Here is a 17007-nt window from a genome sequence, read left to right as displayed (position 1 = left end):
ACTCTGTGATGACCTGGAGTTGGGATGGGGGTGGGCAGGGAGGCTCAGAAGGAAGGGGGGTGCACACACACACACACACACACATGTCTAGTTATGACTGACTCGCACTGATGTACAGCAGAGACTACCACGCTATAAAGGAATTATCATCCGATAAAGAGGAAAAAAAAAAAACAAACCCACTTTAGAAAGTTAGTCATTCTCTACCTTTTTGTCAAGAAATGTAGACCTTATCTTTTATTTAAACATATTTTCTCTGGGGCAGAGAATTAAAACAACCTGTACATTCCTTTCTGTAATTTCTTATTCCTTTCTGTAATTGCTTAATCTTAAAATTTTCTTCTCCCATTCTCTTGATGGAAAACACTATCAAAGCAGAAGAAATTCCTAATCTAGTGTGAAGATTTTTTTTTTCCCAAAGTATCTGGTGAGATAAATTATTAACTTGCAAACTTAAAAGTAAGTTGTAAGCAGGAAAACTACAAATACCAAATTTACAGTAAGCAGATTTATGCTGCAAAATGTACATAACTGTAAGTCAGCTGTCAATCAGCTGATAAACAAACAAAAAAAACCCTAAACCCCACGAAGAGCCCACTGTGAGAACGACCAATGTGACAACAGCAGCTGCGGACGTGCTTTGCATGTGCCCCAGGCAGTAGGCACTATGAACGGGACAGTGACACCACAGTCTGACTTGAACCACAGGTGCTGACACCTTTCAGAAATGAAGAAATCTACACAGCCTAATAGTCTGAGTTTTCTTGCTCTAAACAATTAAGAGTAACTTTTATTTCTGGGTTCATCTGTAAAAACAAATCTTTCTGCTCTCCACACTACAGTAATAACTGTGCTATTTTAACTCAAAGAAAGTCACATTAAATAAAGAATTTCAAAACAATGCCAATTATGTGTATTCTACATACGAACTTAAAACAAGTGGCATGATTTAACCTTATATAATTTAACATGTGCTTGTCCACAAACATTTTAACTGAACTTTGTGGCAAAATAGCTCCACTCAAGGGACCAGCTGCAGAGCAAATTTCTTTCTCTTGGTGGCTAAAAACAAAGAACAAAAAACTTTAAATTCATCAAAAATAAAAGTCAAAATCGGAATCCAATTATTCAATGTTTCTGAATTTCATGAGCTTTCATACCTTCTAATGCATGAATCACACGTCTTCAGCTCAACTTTCCTCAATTATTTAAAAGATAATTGATGTTTTTATACAGAAACCTCATATGCAACTTATGGATCACTCTCTCAGAGCCTGAGTTAAGTTACCTGCGTTCTTTCTAAGGCATGCTCCGGAGCTCTGAACGCTGACGTTTCACCAACAGAAAGCGCACTGGGTCCCTGTCCCTCCCTGTATTCTCCCACAGAGTCTGCAGCGAGCGGGGCTGGAGAAGGTCAGCTTTCATCCCAACCCCAGGACAGGCAATGCCAAAGAACGCTCAAACCACCACACAACTGCACTCATCTCACACGCTAGTAAAGTAATGCTCAAAATTCTCCAAGCCAGGCTTCAACAGTACATGAACCATGAACTTCCAGATGTTCAAGCTGGATTTAGAAAATGCAGAGAAACCAGAGATCAAATTGTCAACATCTGCTGGATCATCGAAAAAGTAAGAGAGTTCCAGAAAAACATCTACTTCTGCTTTATTGACTATGCCAAAGCCTTTGACTGTGTGGACCATGATAAACTCTGGAAAATTCTTAAAGAGATGGGACTAACAGACCACCTGATCTGCCTCCTGAGAAATCTGTATGCAGGTCAGGAAGCAACAGTTAGAACTGGACATAGAACAACAGACCGGTTCCAAATAGGCAAAGAAGTACGTCAAGGCTGAATACTGTCACCCTGCTTATTTAACTTATATGCAGAGTACATCATGAGAAACGCTGGGCTGGAAGAAGTACAAGCTGGAATCAAGATTGCTGGGAGAAATATCAAAAACCTCAGATATGCATATGACACCACCTGCATGGCAGAAAGCAAAGAAGAACTAAAGAGCTTCTTGATGAAAGTGAAAGAGAGTGAAAAAGTTGGCTTAAAACTCAACATTTAGAAAACTAGGATCATGGCATTTGGTCCCATCACTTCATGGCAAATAGATGGGGAAACAGTGGAAACAGAGACAGACTTTATTTTCTGGGGCTCCAAAATCACTGCAGATGGTGACTGCAGCCATGAAATTAAAAGACGTTTGCTCCTTGGAAGAAAAGCTATGACCAACCTAGACAGCTTATTAAAAAGCAGAGACATGACTTTGCCAACAAAGGTCTGTCTAGTTTTTCCAGTAGTCATGTATGGATGTGAGAGTTGAACTATAAAGAAAGCTGAGCACTGAAGAATTGATGCTTTTGAACTGTAGTGTTGGAGAAGACTCTTGAGAGTCCCTTGGACTGCAAGGAGATCCAACCAGACCATCCTGAAGGAAACCAGTACTGAATATTCATCGCAAGGACTGATGCTGAAGCTGAAACTGCAATACTTTGGCCACCTAATGCGAAGAACTGACTCATTGGAAAAGACCCTGAGGCTGGGAAAGATTGAAGGCAGGAGCAGAAGGGGATAACAGAGGATGAGATGGTTGGATGCCATCATCGACTCACTGGACATGAGCTGAGTAAGCTCCAGGAGTTGGCAATGGACAGGGAGGCCTGCTGTGTTGCAGTCCATGGGGCTGCAACGAGTCGGACACTACTGAGCAACTGAACTGAACTGAACTGTGCATTTGTAAACAGTGAATCATTTCCTCCCAGAGGAAATACAGGATTGGGTTCCTGTGAGCCTCTTCAAAACATTTTTGTCAACTGATCAATATATTAACCTTGTTTTATGTGTTTCTGTTTAAAACATCTTTTTTAATATAAATCATTGATTCATTAATGTTAAACTCATGGCCAAAAGCACTGTAACTCATGCCTGAATGCAGATTAGCTAGCATGTGCATTTTCTCTGTAAGACACATCACAGCCTTCTGATACTTCGGAACACTAGAAAGCACTTCAATATTACTCGTAGAGGCTGTTTTAAACTGTGAAATCATCAGTACAAAGTACAAAAAAGGGGAAATAATGAGGCCCTCAATAGATCACAGAAGTGATACAGGATGAGAACTGACAGAGCACAGAGCATCGCCCTGTTTTGACCTCAGCTAGGAATGTGTGTGCTGGGCGACTCAAAATCTTTTCTTGCTCTGTGCATACCTGTGAATAACTTATGAAAAGAATTATGAGTACTGATTTTAGGGTACACGCAGGCAATTTTTCAGTTGTGGAATCCGAGCATGAGGATCAACTGTACAAATGCCTGAACTTCACAGACAACTGAAATCTTGCTATGAGATTCAAGATCTAAAGCTGTATTTATGCAGTACTTCCTTAGACTTTATTAGGAAGTATCTTGTGTAAACGCCTTGCAGAAATACAATCATGTAAATAGGGGAAAGCCATAAACACACTGGATTTACATGGGGTAATAAGGCAGATCATGTCACATCATGCTTTTGCTATTTTACCTTCAAAGACTTCAGGCGCCATCCAAGCAGCACTCCCTTTATTGTTGGTCATGTGCGTCTGAATGTCACAGGCTGTACCGAAATCGCAGATTTTTAAAACTGTACCCCCCGCAACCAGCAGCAAGCTGTTTCAAAAACAAACAAGACAGAAAATAAACCAAAAAATGAATGAAAGGTTATGAGACCAGTATTTGATTCTATAATAAAAAAGACATTTGAGGAAATAGAAAAGGCTAATAAGCAAAATGTCACCATTCAGCTTCTGTAAAATGTGAACCAGTCACCTGTAATAGCTTAATAATACAGAGGAATATCAGCAAAAGTTGACTTTAAGCCAGTTCTTAGGGTGACTGCTAGACTCAAATTTTGATGTCTCCAACTCTATCTCCATAATCTTTCTTGACTATGCTTCTCTCTGGGCCAAAATATGGGGTTTTAAAAAACATCTAGTAAGTGAACATCATGGTGTTCTGAAATGGGAATGGATGGACAGCAATACCTTCATATACTGTTGGCTCCTAGACTTCATCTGCCTACCCCAGTGTTTTTTAAGGTGCAAGTAGAAACCTAGCCATAAAATCTAAATCATAAAAATTCTAGATCACATATCTGGGGACCTAGATTGCAAAACAACCCAGATGATTATGACAGCATTAAAAAAAAATAAAATAGAAAATATCAAAGTGTATCACAACTACTAAGATTAAATATTGTTTCAGTAAAGTTCAGTTTCAGGTCTACACACATTATTATGTACACACGACAGACTGTAAAGTACTTCTTACTGTGGATCACGGTGCCAAAAGTTTCCAAACCTTCTTTGCTCTTATTAACCTTACTGTGAACAGAAATGAGTCTTTAGTTAGCCTAATGTAGCAAGGCTGCTTAGTTGTTCACTGACCCTATTTCCTTTCCTTTTTGGGTACATTTCTCAGCCTTCTGAGCAATTAGGTATGGTTATTATGACCATTCTAGCCAGTAGAATGTTATGTACTTCACCTTCAAGCCTGATCCATAAAAATCTCCTACATATACACGTATATACTCCTTTTCCTTTCCCTATATGTCACTGAATGCAGAGGATTCTGACCTAAAAGGCAGATGGAGTCTGGGACATGAATCAGGAACGTTTACTTTGAACTTTAGGAGCAAAACCCACGAACCACCGAACCCATTTAGGGCTCAGTTCTCTCTCTTTTGGCTCAAAGATTCCCTTGTCTTCTCACAAGATCACCTATGCACGTAAAGGATGCTCGCTGTAAGATGGAGCACCTCTGGGTTTGCTGCTGGATGTTTTTGCAGTTTACCCAGTTTGCCATATTGCTGGAGGACCAAAACTCTTCTCATGTGAGTTTAAGAGTCAAAGCCACGTTAATACGATCCCTGTGAGCACTGTCAAGAGCAGTATATGGGACCTTAAGCATGTATAGGTTACACTATACATAATGTTGCTTTATTCCCTTACCAGGATATCTTTTTTATATCATTATATACAGATATTTACATGAAGTTATAAATTCTTTGCATATAATTCTGTTCCAAAATTCTAATTGGACAGATTATTTAGATTAATTTTTTTTTTAGTCCATCAAGACTAAAGTAAGCCAGATAAACTACTATTCACATCTCCATAATGTCACAAATACCTCTGTGATAATTTAAGTGGAAAGAATGCTAAGTGCAAATTACCTTTATATACACTTCAACAAACAAAAAATTTTTCCTTGTTTCACCATTGCTAAGTTCTTACTACTCTTTGCCCAAGAGAAGAATTCTGTAACTGACTTCTTGGTTTCATCCTGGGATATCCAAAATATCACAGTAATTTTTCTGAATCACTTTTATACTATTACTACTTAGAGTGAATACCCCTTTACTCGTAAGGTTTTGAATGAACTAGCAAAAGGTAACCACAGTAGGGGCGGGAGCATGAGCGGAGACCGTATGAAACACCTGACTGTATGGTCAGGAGCCTCTCTCTGTGCCGTTCTAAACACTCCTCCTGACTGCAGGCTCCACAGGCTTTCAGAGACCATAAGATAGGGCACATGTGTCTGTGTACGCAGTTATATATGAAAGCACAGCCATTCCAAAGAGTTTCCTTTCCCCCAGTACCTTCTACAAAATAAATTCTAATGATAAAGCCCAATTTGTATACTGGGTGCCCCAATTTTTCACACTACACCATGAGTCCAACTGTAAGAATGCCTGAGAGGAAGGAACGACCTAGACTGTATCTCTATGTAAATATGTTAATGGTATTTATTAGCAAAACGAGAGTCCCTAGCTGCAGATGACTTTGGTAAGACCTATCTGGTCTGTCTAAATAGGCTGGTTAAATAACCCTAAAATTTATGGATTTACAGGGTGTGGCTGAAGAATGGAAGCAGGTGTTTAAGCTGTATAACTATGGAATCCAAAAGATGTTAAAAACTAAAAAACTGCCTTTTGTGAGATTACTTTAAAGTATATTGTTTAATAACTCATTTGTCATTAGAAAGCCAAATATGCCCCAGTGCAGACGGGCCTTGCATCTAATGGGTTCTGGATCCTCCAAGAAAAGGATGCTTCATGCCTCATACTTGCATCATGAAGGCCTAACACCTTCATGCCTCATCCTTTTAATCAGCCAGTTTATTCCTGGATAAGAGCTATGATTTTCACAAATTTGCTTTGATAATTCAACTCTGTGTTAATCTGGGGAGTGGGGAAAGGAGAACATAATCTCCCAAAACAGGGACCAATAAAACTGCTTTCTTCTTTACTACCCAAGATAGGTAGCTACAACAACAATCTCGGGAGTCAAGTTAAAAAGAAGTATCATAAACCTGGGAATTGAACATTATTTGACCAAGGACCCAGGGAAACAGAAATCAGTGTAAGCCTGGAGGTGGAAACAAGGTACACCAGAGAGAATGGAGATTCCAAGAGTTGAAACCTATGCAGAGTGCATCAGATTAGAAAGGAGAGTGAGAAGTTCTACCTGGAAGGGATACTTTGATGCTTTAAATCACTGTCAAGAGAATGGAGAGCTTGTGACTGATTTCCGAGGGGAAGCCTCTTATCTGAGAACCCATGTGATGGCCAGCAGTAGAGAACGGGCACAGGGGGATTTTTGTCGCAGGCGGACAGAAAGGGGAAAATTAGAGAGAAATGGGGACAAAAATGTGTATGTTTCCTTTAACTTGAGTACCCCTGGGGGCGGGGTGGATCTCTGAAGTTATAGCCTTTAAAAATATCTATTTAGGGAATTTTGAAGTTCTTTCAGAGTCCCAGAATCTACAATATAAAGAAATCCAGAATATTTTCAGTTTCTACTCAGATGTTCCAGCAATGCCCTTTGCCTTTCTCTGAAAATGCAAATAATAACCACCCTGTGTAGTTTGGTGGAAATGTTGACTATGTGTGGACATTGTGCTCGTTAGGGATACAACAGGGAACGAGACAGGCTTGTCTCTGCTCTCATGAAACTGTTCAGGGAAACCAAAATATACTGTGGGCACAAAACAGGACGCACAGACTAACAGATTCTAGAAGGATGATAATCTAAGGTAGAAGTTATTAAAAATAAAACTGCCACTGAAGACAACGTTCTAAAATACAAGTTTAGATGGCTAAATGATGGAGGTGTGTTAAAAATAAAGAACGTTAAAAGAATAGAAATAAACATTCTTCAGCAAGCTAAAAGGGAAGAGAAAAGAAAAACTGATGTGCAATGACCAGCTTCAATTCGGGAGTGGGTGGGGAGTGCGGAGAGAGAGACCACATTATTCGAACTTACTTCGGGGGCTTCAGGTCCCTGTGGATCAGAGCTTTGGGCTGCATGCTGTGGAGATAGGCCACCCCCTGGGAGCACTGCAGAGACCAGCTCATCGCGTGGGCAGCGGTGTAGAACGGCAGCGGCTCCGCGCCGTGCAGCACTGCGGAGAGAGGCGCAAGCTAAGAAGAGCTTTAGTGCACATAACAGAAGACGCCGGGGAGCACGAGCGCCGGCAGAGCCCACGGCCCGCGTCTTCCTGCACGGCTCCCCTCGGCCCTGCTTTTCCTTCTCTTCTCGATAGAGACAGAAACAGCTAAAGGTTTCAAATGGACAGCTACCACGTAAGTACCTAACACTTAACAGAACGGCTATTAAATGTTATACATACATTCAAATACGATTAATATGTATTACCACTTTAAAAATCTCAATAGATGCAGTCTTGCACACAATAATATAAATTTTAAGCAACTGATAGCATACTGTACTTTTAGAGAGATACAAAGAAACAGTATAGAAGAAAATAAAATAATGTGCATTGAAATGTTTACAATTATGCTTTCTATAATAGCTAAATACTAGAAGTAATTCAAAATAAAACACAGAAGCATTAGACAGCCATTAACAATGACAAACCCATGAGCAGTAGACATAGCTAAATAAAATGCTACATGTTATAAAAATGCTGTGACAAGAGACTATATATGTGGTTGGTGTTTCTTAGAGTGAAACAGCTCTGTTGTACACAGGTAACTAAATGGATTAGCTCTATTCTGTAAAGGGAACTAAATAATACAGTTTCCTTTCATTGTTACCAGAATGTTCCATAAAGTGAACATTTTCACAAATTTACTTTTGCGGGGGGGGAAAAGGCAAAATACAGCAGAATAAGGATGTATAGTTAAAAAGTTCTAAAATGAGGAGACTGAAAGCTAAGACAAGGCAAAAAGAAAAGGTTGTAAGTATGAAGATACTTTAAAATCTATTTAAAAAGCAAGTAAATGCTTTTAATGTTATGAAGAGTACCATCAATTTAGAAGATTACTATACTTAGACGTCTAAATTTCACATACTAATGTTGTAGCTTCTTGTCTTTGGCAGATTTTTAATCTTTGGCAGATTTCGTAACTATCTCCTTTTGGGACTCGGAGGATAAATTGTGAAGAACATTAAGTAACTTACAGTTTGTATTAAAAGCTTTTCAATTATTTTATTCTAATAGATAAAGACAGGTCTAATGACACTCACCATTATACAAGGAGCCCCCTTCAGCATATTCCATTACAAGACACACCTGAAGGAAACATATGTCAGAATAATTAACCACAGAGCTACAGCATCCTAGGGAACTTGAGAGACAACTTAGATCAAACTTTGATTTTATAAATGCATTTAAAAACCATTCTTTTGGTCCCCAGTATCTGAACAGCACTAGAGGAAAAAAAAAAGGTATCTATGATCTAAGACCTTGTCTTCTAGGGGCCCACTGTCTAAGAGTGAAGATGTATATAAAAACACAATCACCAGACCTTTGGGGATTTTTTTGCAGTGCAAATGAACAGAGGCCATCACAGGTTATTGGGAACCTCCAAAGATGATGCGGTTACTGGATAAGACCACCCAAGAGAACTCTTCCCTGACACTGTGTTGCTAATAGATTAGAAGCACACACAGCATGATTATTATTTTTTTTAGAGATAATATGACAGATCAAAACCGCTTCATAACCTGCACCGCGGCATGTATCTGCCATGTTTTCCTCACAGACAGAGTAAAATGAAGAATGGCAGACTCACTGGATTCAGGCAGGCTCCATAGAGCTTTACGATGTTAGGGTGGTTCACACGCGATAACTGTCGAAGCTGTAACGAAAAAAGGTTTCTTCTGAAAAGTGCTAACTTTTGAGGAGGTGATCTTACAGTATCACTCAAATCTTAAGGTTGTACAAAACGTTAGCTTAATCATTCAGCAATCAGTGTCTCCTAGGTAGCAGGCACTGTGATCGTAAGCACCTGCCCACAACGGTACAGAAGCCCCACCCTGGAGTCCTCAGTTTAGTCGTGGGAGAGATACATACAGAAATAATTAAAGCAACATGCAAAGGGCTACAACAGGAGGTATGAACAAGGCGTGAGTACAAATCAGGAGCACTTAAGTCTGCCAAGAAATGTTAGGATGCCATCCCTGAGAGGGCACCGGGCTCAGGTATCCACACCAGAGGAAGCCATGTCATCACCACCTTCTCCAGAGCTATGGCTGAAGGAGTGCTCTATGCTGGGCGCTGGGAGCCCCTCACAGATACTGCGTAATCCTCACAACTTTGCAAGGCAGGTATGATCGTTTTCATTTTAAAGATGAGGTGCCCTGAACATAAGGCTCAGAGGAGGTTAAATGAGTTGCTAAATACCCAAAGCTAGGAAGTAGTAGAACCAGAGTTTGAATTTTGGTCTGTCTGACTTAAAATCTGCACTCTTGCCTTCTCTTCCGTCCACCTCCTGTCTCCCGAGTTAATTCCCTCTTCTCAGTTCCCATTACAGCTGCCTTTGCCTTAGCAATTCCAATCTGAGCCAATGTAGTAATTACTACACAGCCTCCTTCTAACTGGTCTTGGTGCCTCCAGTTTTATCCAGCTGAATCCAAGCCAGTGATTCGTAGTGAGATCCGTGAGTGGTTTGGCTGCACTTATTTCTCTTGCTCTCTGTCTCAGATTAATATTGACATACCCCCCAGAGTGCTCCCTGCTCTTTTTTCCCCCCTTTCCTGCTTCTTCCTCTTCCTTCCTCCTCTCCTTCCCTATTATCTGTATAATACTGCTGGCTCATATGAAGCCCAAAGGTAAACTCTTTTGCCACATGCTACTAGAAAGCTGTACTTTTCTATAGCCAACATTTCTAGATTTTTAGTCCTAAGAGACTTAATATCACCATTTATTATATTTCACCTTGTTAAGATTCTGAAGTACCGAGCTTTAGATAGCAGATTGTTCAAGCATTTACTCTTGCTCCCCCATCAAACACTACCAAAAGAGGAAAGGTACTTTTTTCCAAGACAAACTCAGAAAGACGAAGAAAACATGATATGAGAAAACAGCACACATTTTTGGAAGTTGGAAAGCAAATGAGTAGCAATAACTTAGGAAATGAGAAAAAGTGAGAAGCAACCAGATTTAACTCATAAAACCTCCAAAAGTTTGGGGAGCGGTGACAATACCAGGTATCTATTCACATAAGCTATTACTAATAAAAGGGCATAAGAGAGATTGCTTAAAATTAGGCCAAAGATTCCCTCCTTCCCTGTCTTCAAACAGCGAGTGAATGCCTCTTTATTGTCCCAAAGATTAGAGGTTGATTCTTTAGAGAAGGTATAATAATATCTTCTCTAAATATATATTTAATGCAGAGATAAACACAGAGATAGAAATATAAAAATACCTTCTTTAGAGAAGGTGTGAGTCTCTGGATTGGGGGACATTACACAAAACTAAGGATGAGCTCAAAGTAGTTGCCTCTGAGAAGCAGAAAACTTGATGGGAGGAGATACAAGGGATTTTTAATAAAAATACATGGAGAACCATTCAACAGTTTAAATTACGTGTAACTATAACTTTGATGAAAAATTTTTTCTCCAAGCTATTATCATCTTTTTGACTAGATTCCTAGACTTTAATTCATATCATTCTATCTAGTTTTAGGAAACTGCCAATACAATAGTATCTGATCAATAACCTCATTTAGACCATAAACAGAAACTGTGAATAAGGCAAGATAAAGCCAGACTGTTGGACTACAGATCATTTTTCCTCATGATGACAGCAAACCATTCACCAGCATCTCTCAGTTCATTCAATTAATTACAAAAATCTACTTTATCATATTAGAATGAATTTCTCATTTCCTCATGTTATGCATTTAAAAATATCAGGAAGCATATTTTGACATTATAATTAAATAAGTTCACAGATATAAATTCAGAAAGTTTATAAAGACCACTTCTGTTGGCCAATGAAGTTAAAAAGTCACAAAATCACTGATTTATTTGAATACTGTAATCTAATATATAAAACAGCATAAAAGAATGAACCCGATAATACAAAAATCTCATAATTATCGAATTCTCCATCATCAAATCTGTAAGAGAACAGCTATAAATTTTCATGCTAAATGAGACAAGCCAATTTGACAAATTTTTTCCTTAAAATAATCTCATTCGAATTTCTTAAAGTGTTCAGTCAAAAATGAATGCATAAAATTTCCCTTCTTAACTTTAGATAATGGGAGAGATTACCATTTCTTTTCTATTTTAAAATTTAGATTCTATGCCTTGAAATAGATCTGAATTACAGGGAAGAGACTGTATTTTAATTCAAGGATGAATTCATTTGTGCAGCTACATCTCTCTTCTAATTTTTAATCAGAACTAAGAGTATGAATGAAAAAATGTTTCTATGGCATTCCCTGTAGTTCAACTCAATTGCTGATGCTGAAGAACCCAGAGAAATGACAATGGAGAGACACAAACATCAAATTCACAGCGTATCTCAGGTAAGAACTACACAACGGAAATGACATTTCCACTTACCTCGACGATAAAAGCTTTCCTCTCAGATTCACTTTCTATCTGTTTAATGGCAACATCTTTTGCTCTCCACTTGGCTTTGCATACTACTCCAAAAGCTCCTCTTCCAACAACCTGAGTTAAAAGCAAACAAACAAAAAAAGCCCCATGAGAATCAGAAACAAATAGATCCAGCCCACCATTAATGCTGAAGCAAACCTGAAAGGTTAAAGAAGATTCGATCTGGATTTGCCACAGAGCCAGTATGAATTTTCATTCAAACAAGGAAACAATAAAAGGCACTGTCTCTCTCTTTGGAAGTTTATGGTCTAGACACCTCTTACTCTCAAAACCAAAATGAAAAAGAAAAAAAAAAAGACTCTTAGAGACAGAAAACAAATTAAGACAGGTAAGATGAATAAGAGGATACAGAGAAGATGGTTTGGAAAAACAAAAAATAGAAAGCAGAAACATAATCAATGTTTTAAGCTCTTATATTTATGAAATTAAAAATAGCTTTTAAATAGTTCAGTGGGGTAGGCAGTAGAGGGGAAAGGATAAAAATAGATGATAAAAGACTGGCCATTGTGAAGGACAGAGAAAACATGGCGTACTGTACACCGGAATGTCATTCTTCAAGAAAAAGGAACAAGCTACTGATCCTCCTACAACATGGATGAACCTTAAAAACACCAGACTCAATGACAGACACAAGAGACCACACAAGACTCCAGTTTTATGAAATGTCTGTAAAAGGCAAATCTATAGGGATAAAAAGTAGATCAGTCGTTGTTTGGGGCTGAGAGTGGCAACTGGGGGTAACTGTAAAATGGGTAGGAGGAATCCTACCAAGGAGATGAAAATGTTTGAAAACATATTTCTGGTGATGTTTGCACAACCTAGTAAATTGTACAAATTACTGTACACTTTAAATGGCTAAATTTTAAGATATGTAAAATATATCTCATTGAAGTTATTTTTTAAGTTACAAAATAAAAACTGACTTGTGTTGTATTATTGTTGAAGCTGACAAGTAGCTCTTGAGTTCATTCCTCTCTCAGGCTACTCTACTGATGCTTGAAATTCGTCATTATGTTAAAACAACTAAAGAACAGCTTTTGATACTTGTTAGAACAAAACCAGTCTGTTTTGTCACTGAAAATGCCTTAGTTTTGTGCCATTTGCTCCAATCTTTCAAATTCCAAAGGATCTAAGTACTTCCTTAGGTGAAAAATCTACAGTTCTCACCAATGATGTACTTTCTAAGTAGTAAGCAGTGAGCTGAGAAGGAAATGGCAACCCACTCCAGTATTCTTGCCTGGAGAATCCAATGGACAGAGAAGCCAGGCAGGTCATGAGGTCACAAACAGTAAGCTAAAACTGAATCGACTTCGCATGCATGCACGCAAATCTCTCTCATGTATCAGAAAGGAGCAGTTACATCTTCTCTTGGAGGAAGTCTTCACTTTAGGCAAACTTACATGAACAGGTACTCTATCCAGAGTAAGAAATAGGTTCTAATATCGTTAGTTGTAAGCTGAGATGGATGGCCACTCCAGCCATAATTCAAATTCCACTTTAAACACTACACAGAGCAGTATGGACATTTCTCATGTTACCTAATGTATGCTGCTAGGTCACTCCAGTCGTGTCCGACTCTGTGCAACCCCACAGACAGCAGCCCACCAGGCTCCTCGGTCCACAGGATTCTCTAGGCAAGAATACTGGAGTGGGTTGCCATTTCCTTCTCCAACTAGGTTACGTGCTTTAGTGTATTAACATAGTTAATCCTCCTCCATTTTAAAGGTAAGTAAACTGAGTCACACAGTTGCCAAGTTGACCAAGATCACAGGATCAGAGAAGTCAGGATTGGAAACACAGAGGATGTGATAAACAATTCACTTTATATTCAGCCTCTGATGTCACTGCTGTTTAGGCCATAAGTCGTGTCTGACCCGTCTGTGACCCTGTGGACGGGTGCCCACCAGGCTCCTCTGTTCATGCGATTTTCCTGGCAAGCCCGGGTTGCCATGCCCTCCTCCAGGGGATCTTCTCGACCAAGGGATCAAACCTGCGTTCCTGCTTGGCAGGTGGATTCTTTACCACTGAGCCACGTGGAAAGCCTGTATGTCATCAGCCTGAAGGAAACTGAGTGGTCTTGATTCTGGTGACTTTTCTTCTTCCATTCCTGGCCCTCGGTGCTTAGGGGCCTCCTGATGATAAGGCTCTAGCCCTCCTCTGTACCTTTCATAAGGCAAAGGGGTCAATGTCACTTATTTGAACTTTGCATCCAGTTACTTTAACATGAACAGCGATTGGCTAAACCTCGTACCATTGGAATAATGGAAAGACCACACCTAGGATCTGAAACCCAACAGATTTGAGTTTAAATATAGATCTGTCTGCCTGCTAGCTACCAATACTGGGCAAGTTAATGTCTTTGAGATTCTGTTTTCTCAACAGTAAAGGGGAGATGTTTACTTTTTCTTCAGCATATTATCCATAGAGTTCATAGGTCAAAATCAGACATTTTCTTACATACCACAAAAGAATAATAAGTGCTTGGAGCTGCGTATGAATCAGTTTGAGGAGTTATACTCCTTATTTCTTTCAAATTAACCACAATGAACAGCATACAGGTCCTAAAATGAATTTCAACATATGACAATATCAGGTGAAGAAAGAAAGGATGGAGAGACCAGTCTATCTGTTAAGAGTACTATGAATAACAATTGGGAAGTAATTTATTTTCCAACTATGTATTTATAAATGGCTTCCCTGGTGGCTCAGGTCCGACTCGCAAAGAGTCGGCCACAACTGAGCAACTGAACTGACACTGGTGGCTCAGACAGTAAAGAATCTGCATCTACTGCAGAAGACGTGGCTTCAATCCCTGGGTCAGGTAAATTCCTGAAGGAATGGCTTCAGAAGGGAATGGCTAACCAATCAAGTATTCTTGCCGGGAGAATTCCAGGGGCAGAGGAGCCTGGCAGGCAACAGACCATGGGGTCACAGAAGAGTCAAACAGGACTTAGTGGATAGTAATTTCACTTTTCTGTCACTTTTCATGTATTTACAGATACACCAAAGCAACTGGTACTCAACAGGTCTCGTTTCATTTTGCTATTCTCAAGAATGCCCACACAGGGATTTCAAACATTACACTCGTGTATCATGCATCTGCTGCAAAAACTGTGTAAGGTGTGCATGACTAACTGTGATGCACAAGTGCCACCTAGTGCTGAGAGGATGGCCAACCTGAGCCTGCAACTTGAAACCACGAGAACAAAATGTGGGCAACTAAGGGCATGATACGGAGAAGGCAACGGCACCCCACTCCAGGACTCTGGAGAATCCCATGGACGGAGGAGCCTGGTAGGCTGCAGTCCATGGGGTCGCTAAGAGTTGGACACGACTGAGCGACTTCACTTTCACTTTTTACTTTCATGCACTGGAGAAGGAAATGGCAACCCACTCCAGTGTTCTTGCCTGGAGAATCCCAGGGACGGGGGAGCCTGGTGGGCTGCCGTCTATGGGGTTGCACAGAGTCGGACACGACTAAAGCGACTTAGCAGCAGCAACGACATAATAAACTTTCTCCCTCTCGTTCACAAAAGCAATTTTTTGGAAACACTCTGAAATATAAAACAGGCATTTCATGTAAGATAAGAGTCCATGAACTTATTAAGAAGCCTCTGCGTGCATCAGGGCCACGTGATATTTCACGTGTATGGTGAAACAACAGATCTAAAATGATTAAATAAAGTCCAAGATGCCTGAGGTTGTACAGGTAAACTGAAATACATGATAGAAAAAATAACTGCTGTGAATTCAAAGGTCAGAGGCACAGAATCAGCGCTTAATGAATTACATTTCTGTGTATGTAATGATTCTGATTACTAAACTCCAGTGTGTGGAGGGGGATTTACCCACACTTCCAAGCAATCCTCAGATACCAGCTGGACAGCCTATCATGGAGCTCAATTCTGACATCATCCACCTGGAGAGAGCATCGGATCCCACAGGTTAAGGACTCAGTCCTGCGAGACTGTGCTGCACCCGCCCTCTCCCCCCCAAAGGCTTCACGCCCTCTCTGGGCCCCCCGCCGCCAATCTCAGTGTGTTCACCCGGGAGCTCTCTGAAACCCGTCCTTCCGGGTTTACGCGGACGTGAATGATTCAGTTGCTGGCCACTGCTGACTGATTCAACCTCCAGCCCTTCTCCCCTCCCCAGAGGTCAGAGGGGCGGGGCTGAAAGCTCCAACCCTCTAATCACACTGTTGGTTCTCCGGGCTAGCAGCCCCGTTCTTAGGTGTGGTCCAAACTAACCTCAGGACATCTTTATCTCTCATCACTTACAAAATTCAGAGGGTTTTGGGAGCTGTGAGCCAGAAACTGCAGACAAAGACCAAAAATTTAAGAAATATTTTGGTCATCTGAATGGCCAAGTACGTGTGTGCTTAGTCACTCAGTCATGGCCAACTCTTTGCCACCCCATGGCTCGCAGCCCGCCAGGTCCTCTGCCCATGGGATTCTCCAGGCAGGAATACTGGAGTGGGTTCCCACACCCTCCTCCAGGGGATCTTCCCAGCCCAGGGATTGAACCCAGGGTTGCCGCACTGCAGATGGGTTCTTTACCGTCTGAGCCACCAGGAAAGCCCAAGAATACTGCAGTGGGGAGACTATCCCTTCTCCAGGGGAACTTCCCAACCCAGGAATCGAACCAGGGTTTCCTGCATTGCAGGTGGATTCTTTTCATATTTCTTGTAAATCACCGTATCACAGAATCAAAATGTGACTTCCCATCTTTTCAAATGGCATAAATATTAGGGGTAAAAGAAAAAATATATGAAGAATTGTTCCCTGCCTTCAAGGGTTGCAAGTGAGGTAGAGAAGAAATTCAAGACAAAACAATACACACACACTTCCCAGCTGAAAAGAGCCAGAGATGAGACTATGTTGGCGGCTTTCAGGACAGACTTAGGGATTCGAGGGTAGAGAAGACTTATTTCCATGCCCCCTCCCTCTCAACTTCTCACTGAGATCTCCAGGAGAAAGCAGCCTCACAGGACAGGCTCTGCCAACATGGGAAGCTGGAGATGAGTTACGTGTGGTGAAGGAGACAGTCAGAGGGAGGCCCCACATTCTTTCAGCCTTGACAGA

General features: G+C 40.5%; 1 protein-coding gene across 2 annotated transcripts in view; it reads right to left on the bottom strand.

Moving 5' to 3' along the window:
• The window catches only part of MAP3K7 (mitogen-activated protein kinase kinase kinase 7), a 62117-nt gene that overhangs the window by 36224 nt on the left and 8886 nt on the right, over window positions 1–17007 (bottom strand). For both annotated transcript variants that reach the window (XM_020871770.2, XM_020871776.2), the window contains exons 2-6: window positions 11870–11980; window positions 9088–9153; window positions 8540–8585; window positions 7313–7451; window positions 3532–3656 (exon numbers count right to left, since the gene is read on the bottom strand). In XM_020871770.2, the coding sequence (XP_020727429.2) occupies window positions 3532–3656; window positions 7313–7451; window positions 8540–8585; window positions 9088–9153; window positions 11870–11980 (487 nt within the window). The remainder of the gene's footprint in view (window positions 1–3531; window positions 3657–7312; window positions 7452–8539; window positions 8586–9087; window positions 9154–11869; window positions 11981–17007) is intronic.

This window comes from Odocoileus virginianus, chromosome 19 (assembly GCF_023699985.2).
Source record: "Odocoileus virginianus isolate 20LAN1187 ecotype Illinois chromosome 19, Ovbor_1.2, whole genome shotgun sequence".
Classification (NCBI taxonomy): Eukaryota; Metazoa; Chordata; class Mammalia; order Artiodactyla; family Cervidae; genus Odocoileus; species Odocoileus virginianus.
This window is presented reverse-complemented; position numbering and strand designations above follow the sequence as displayed.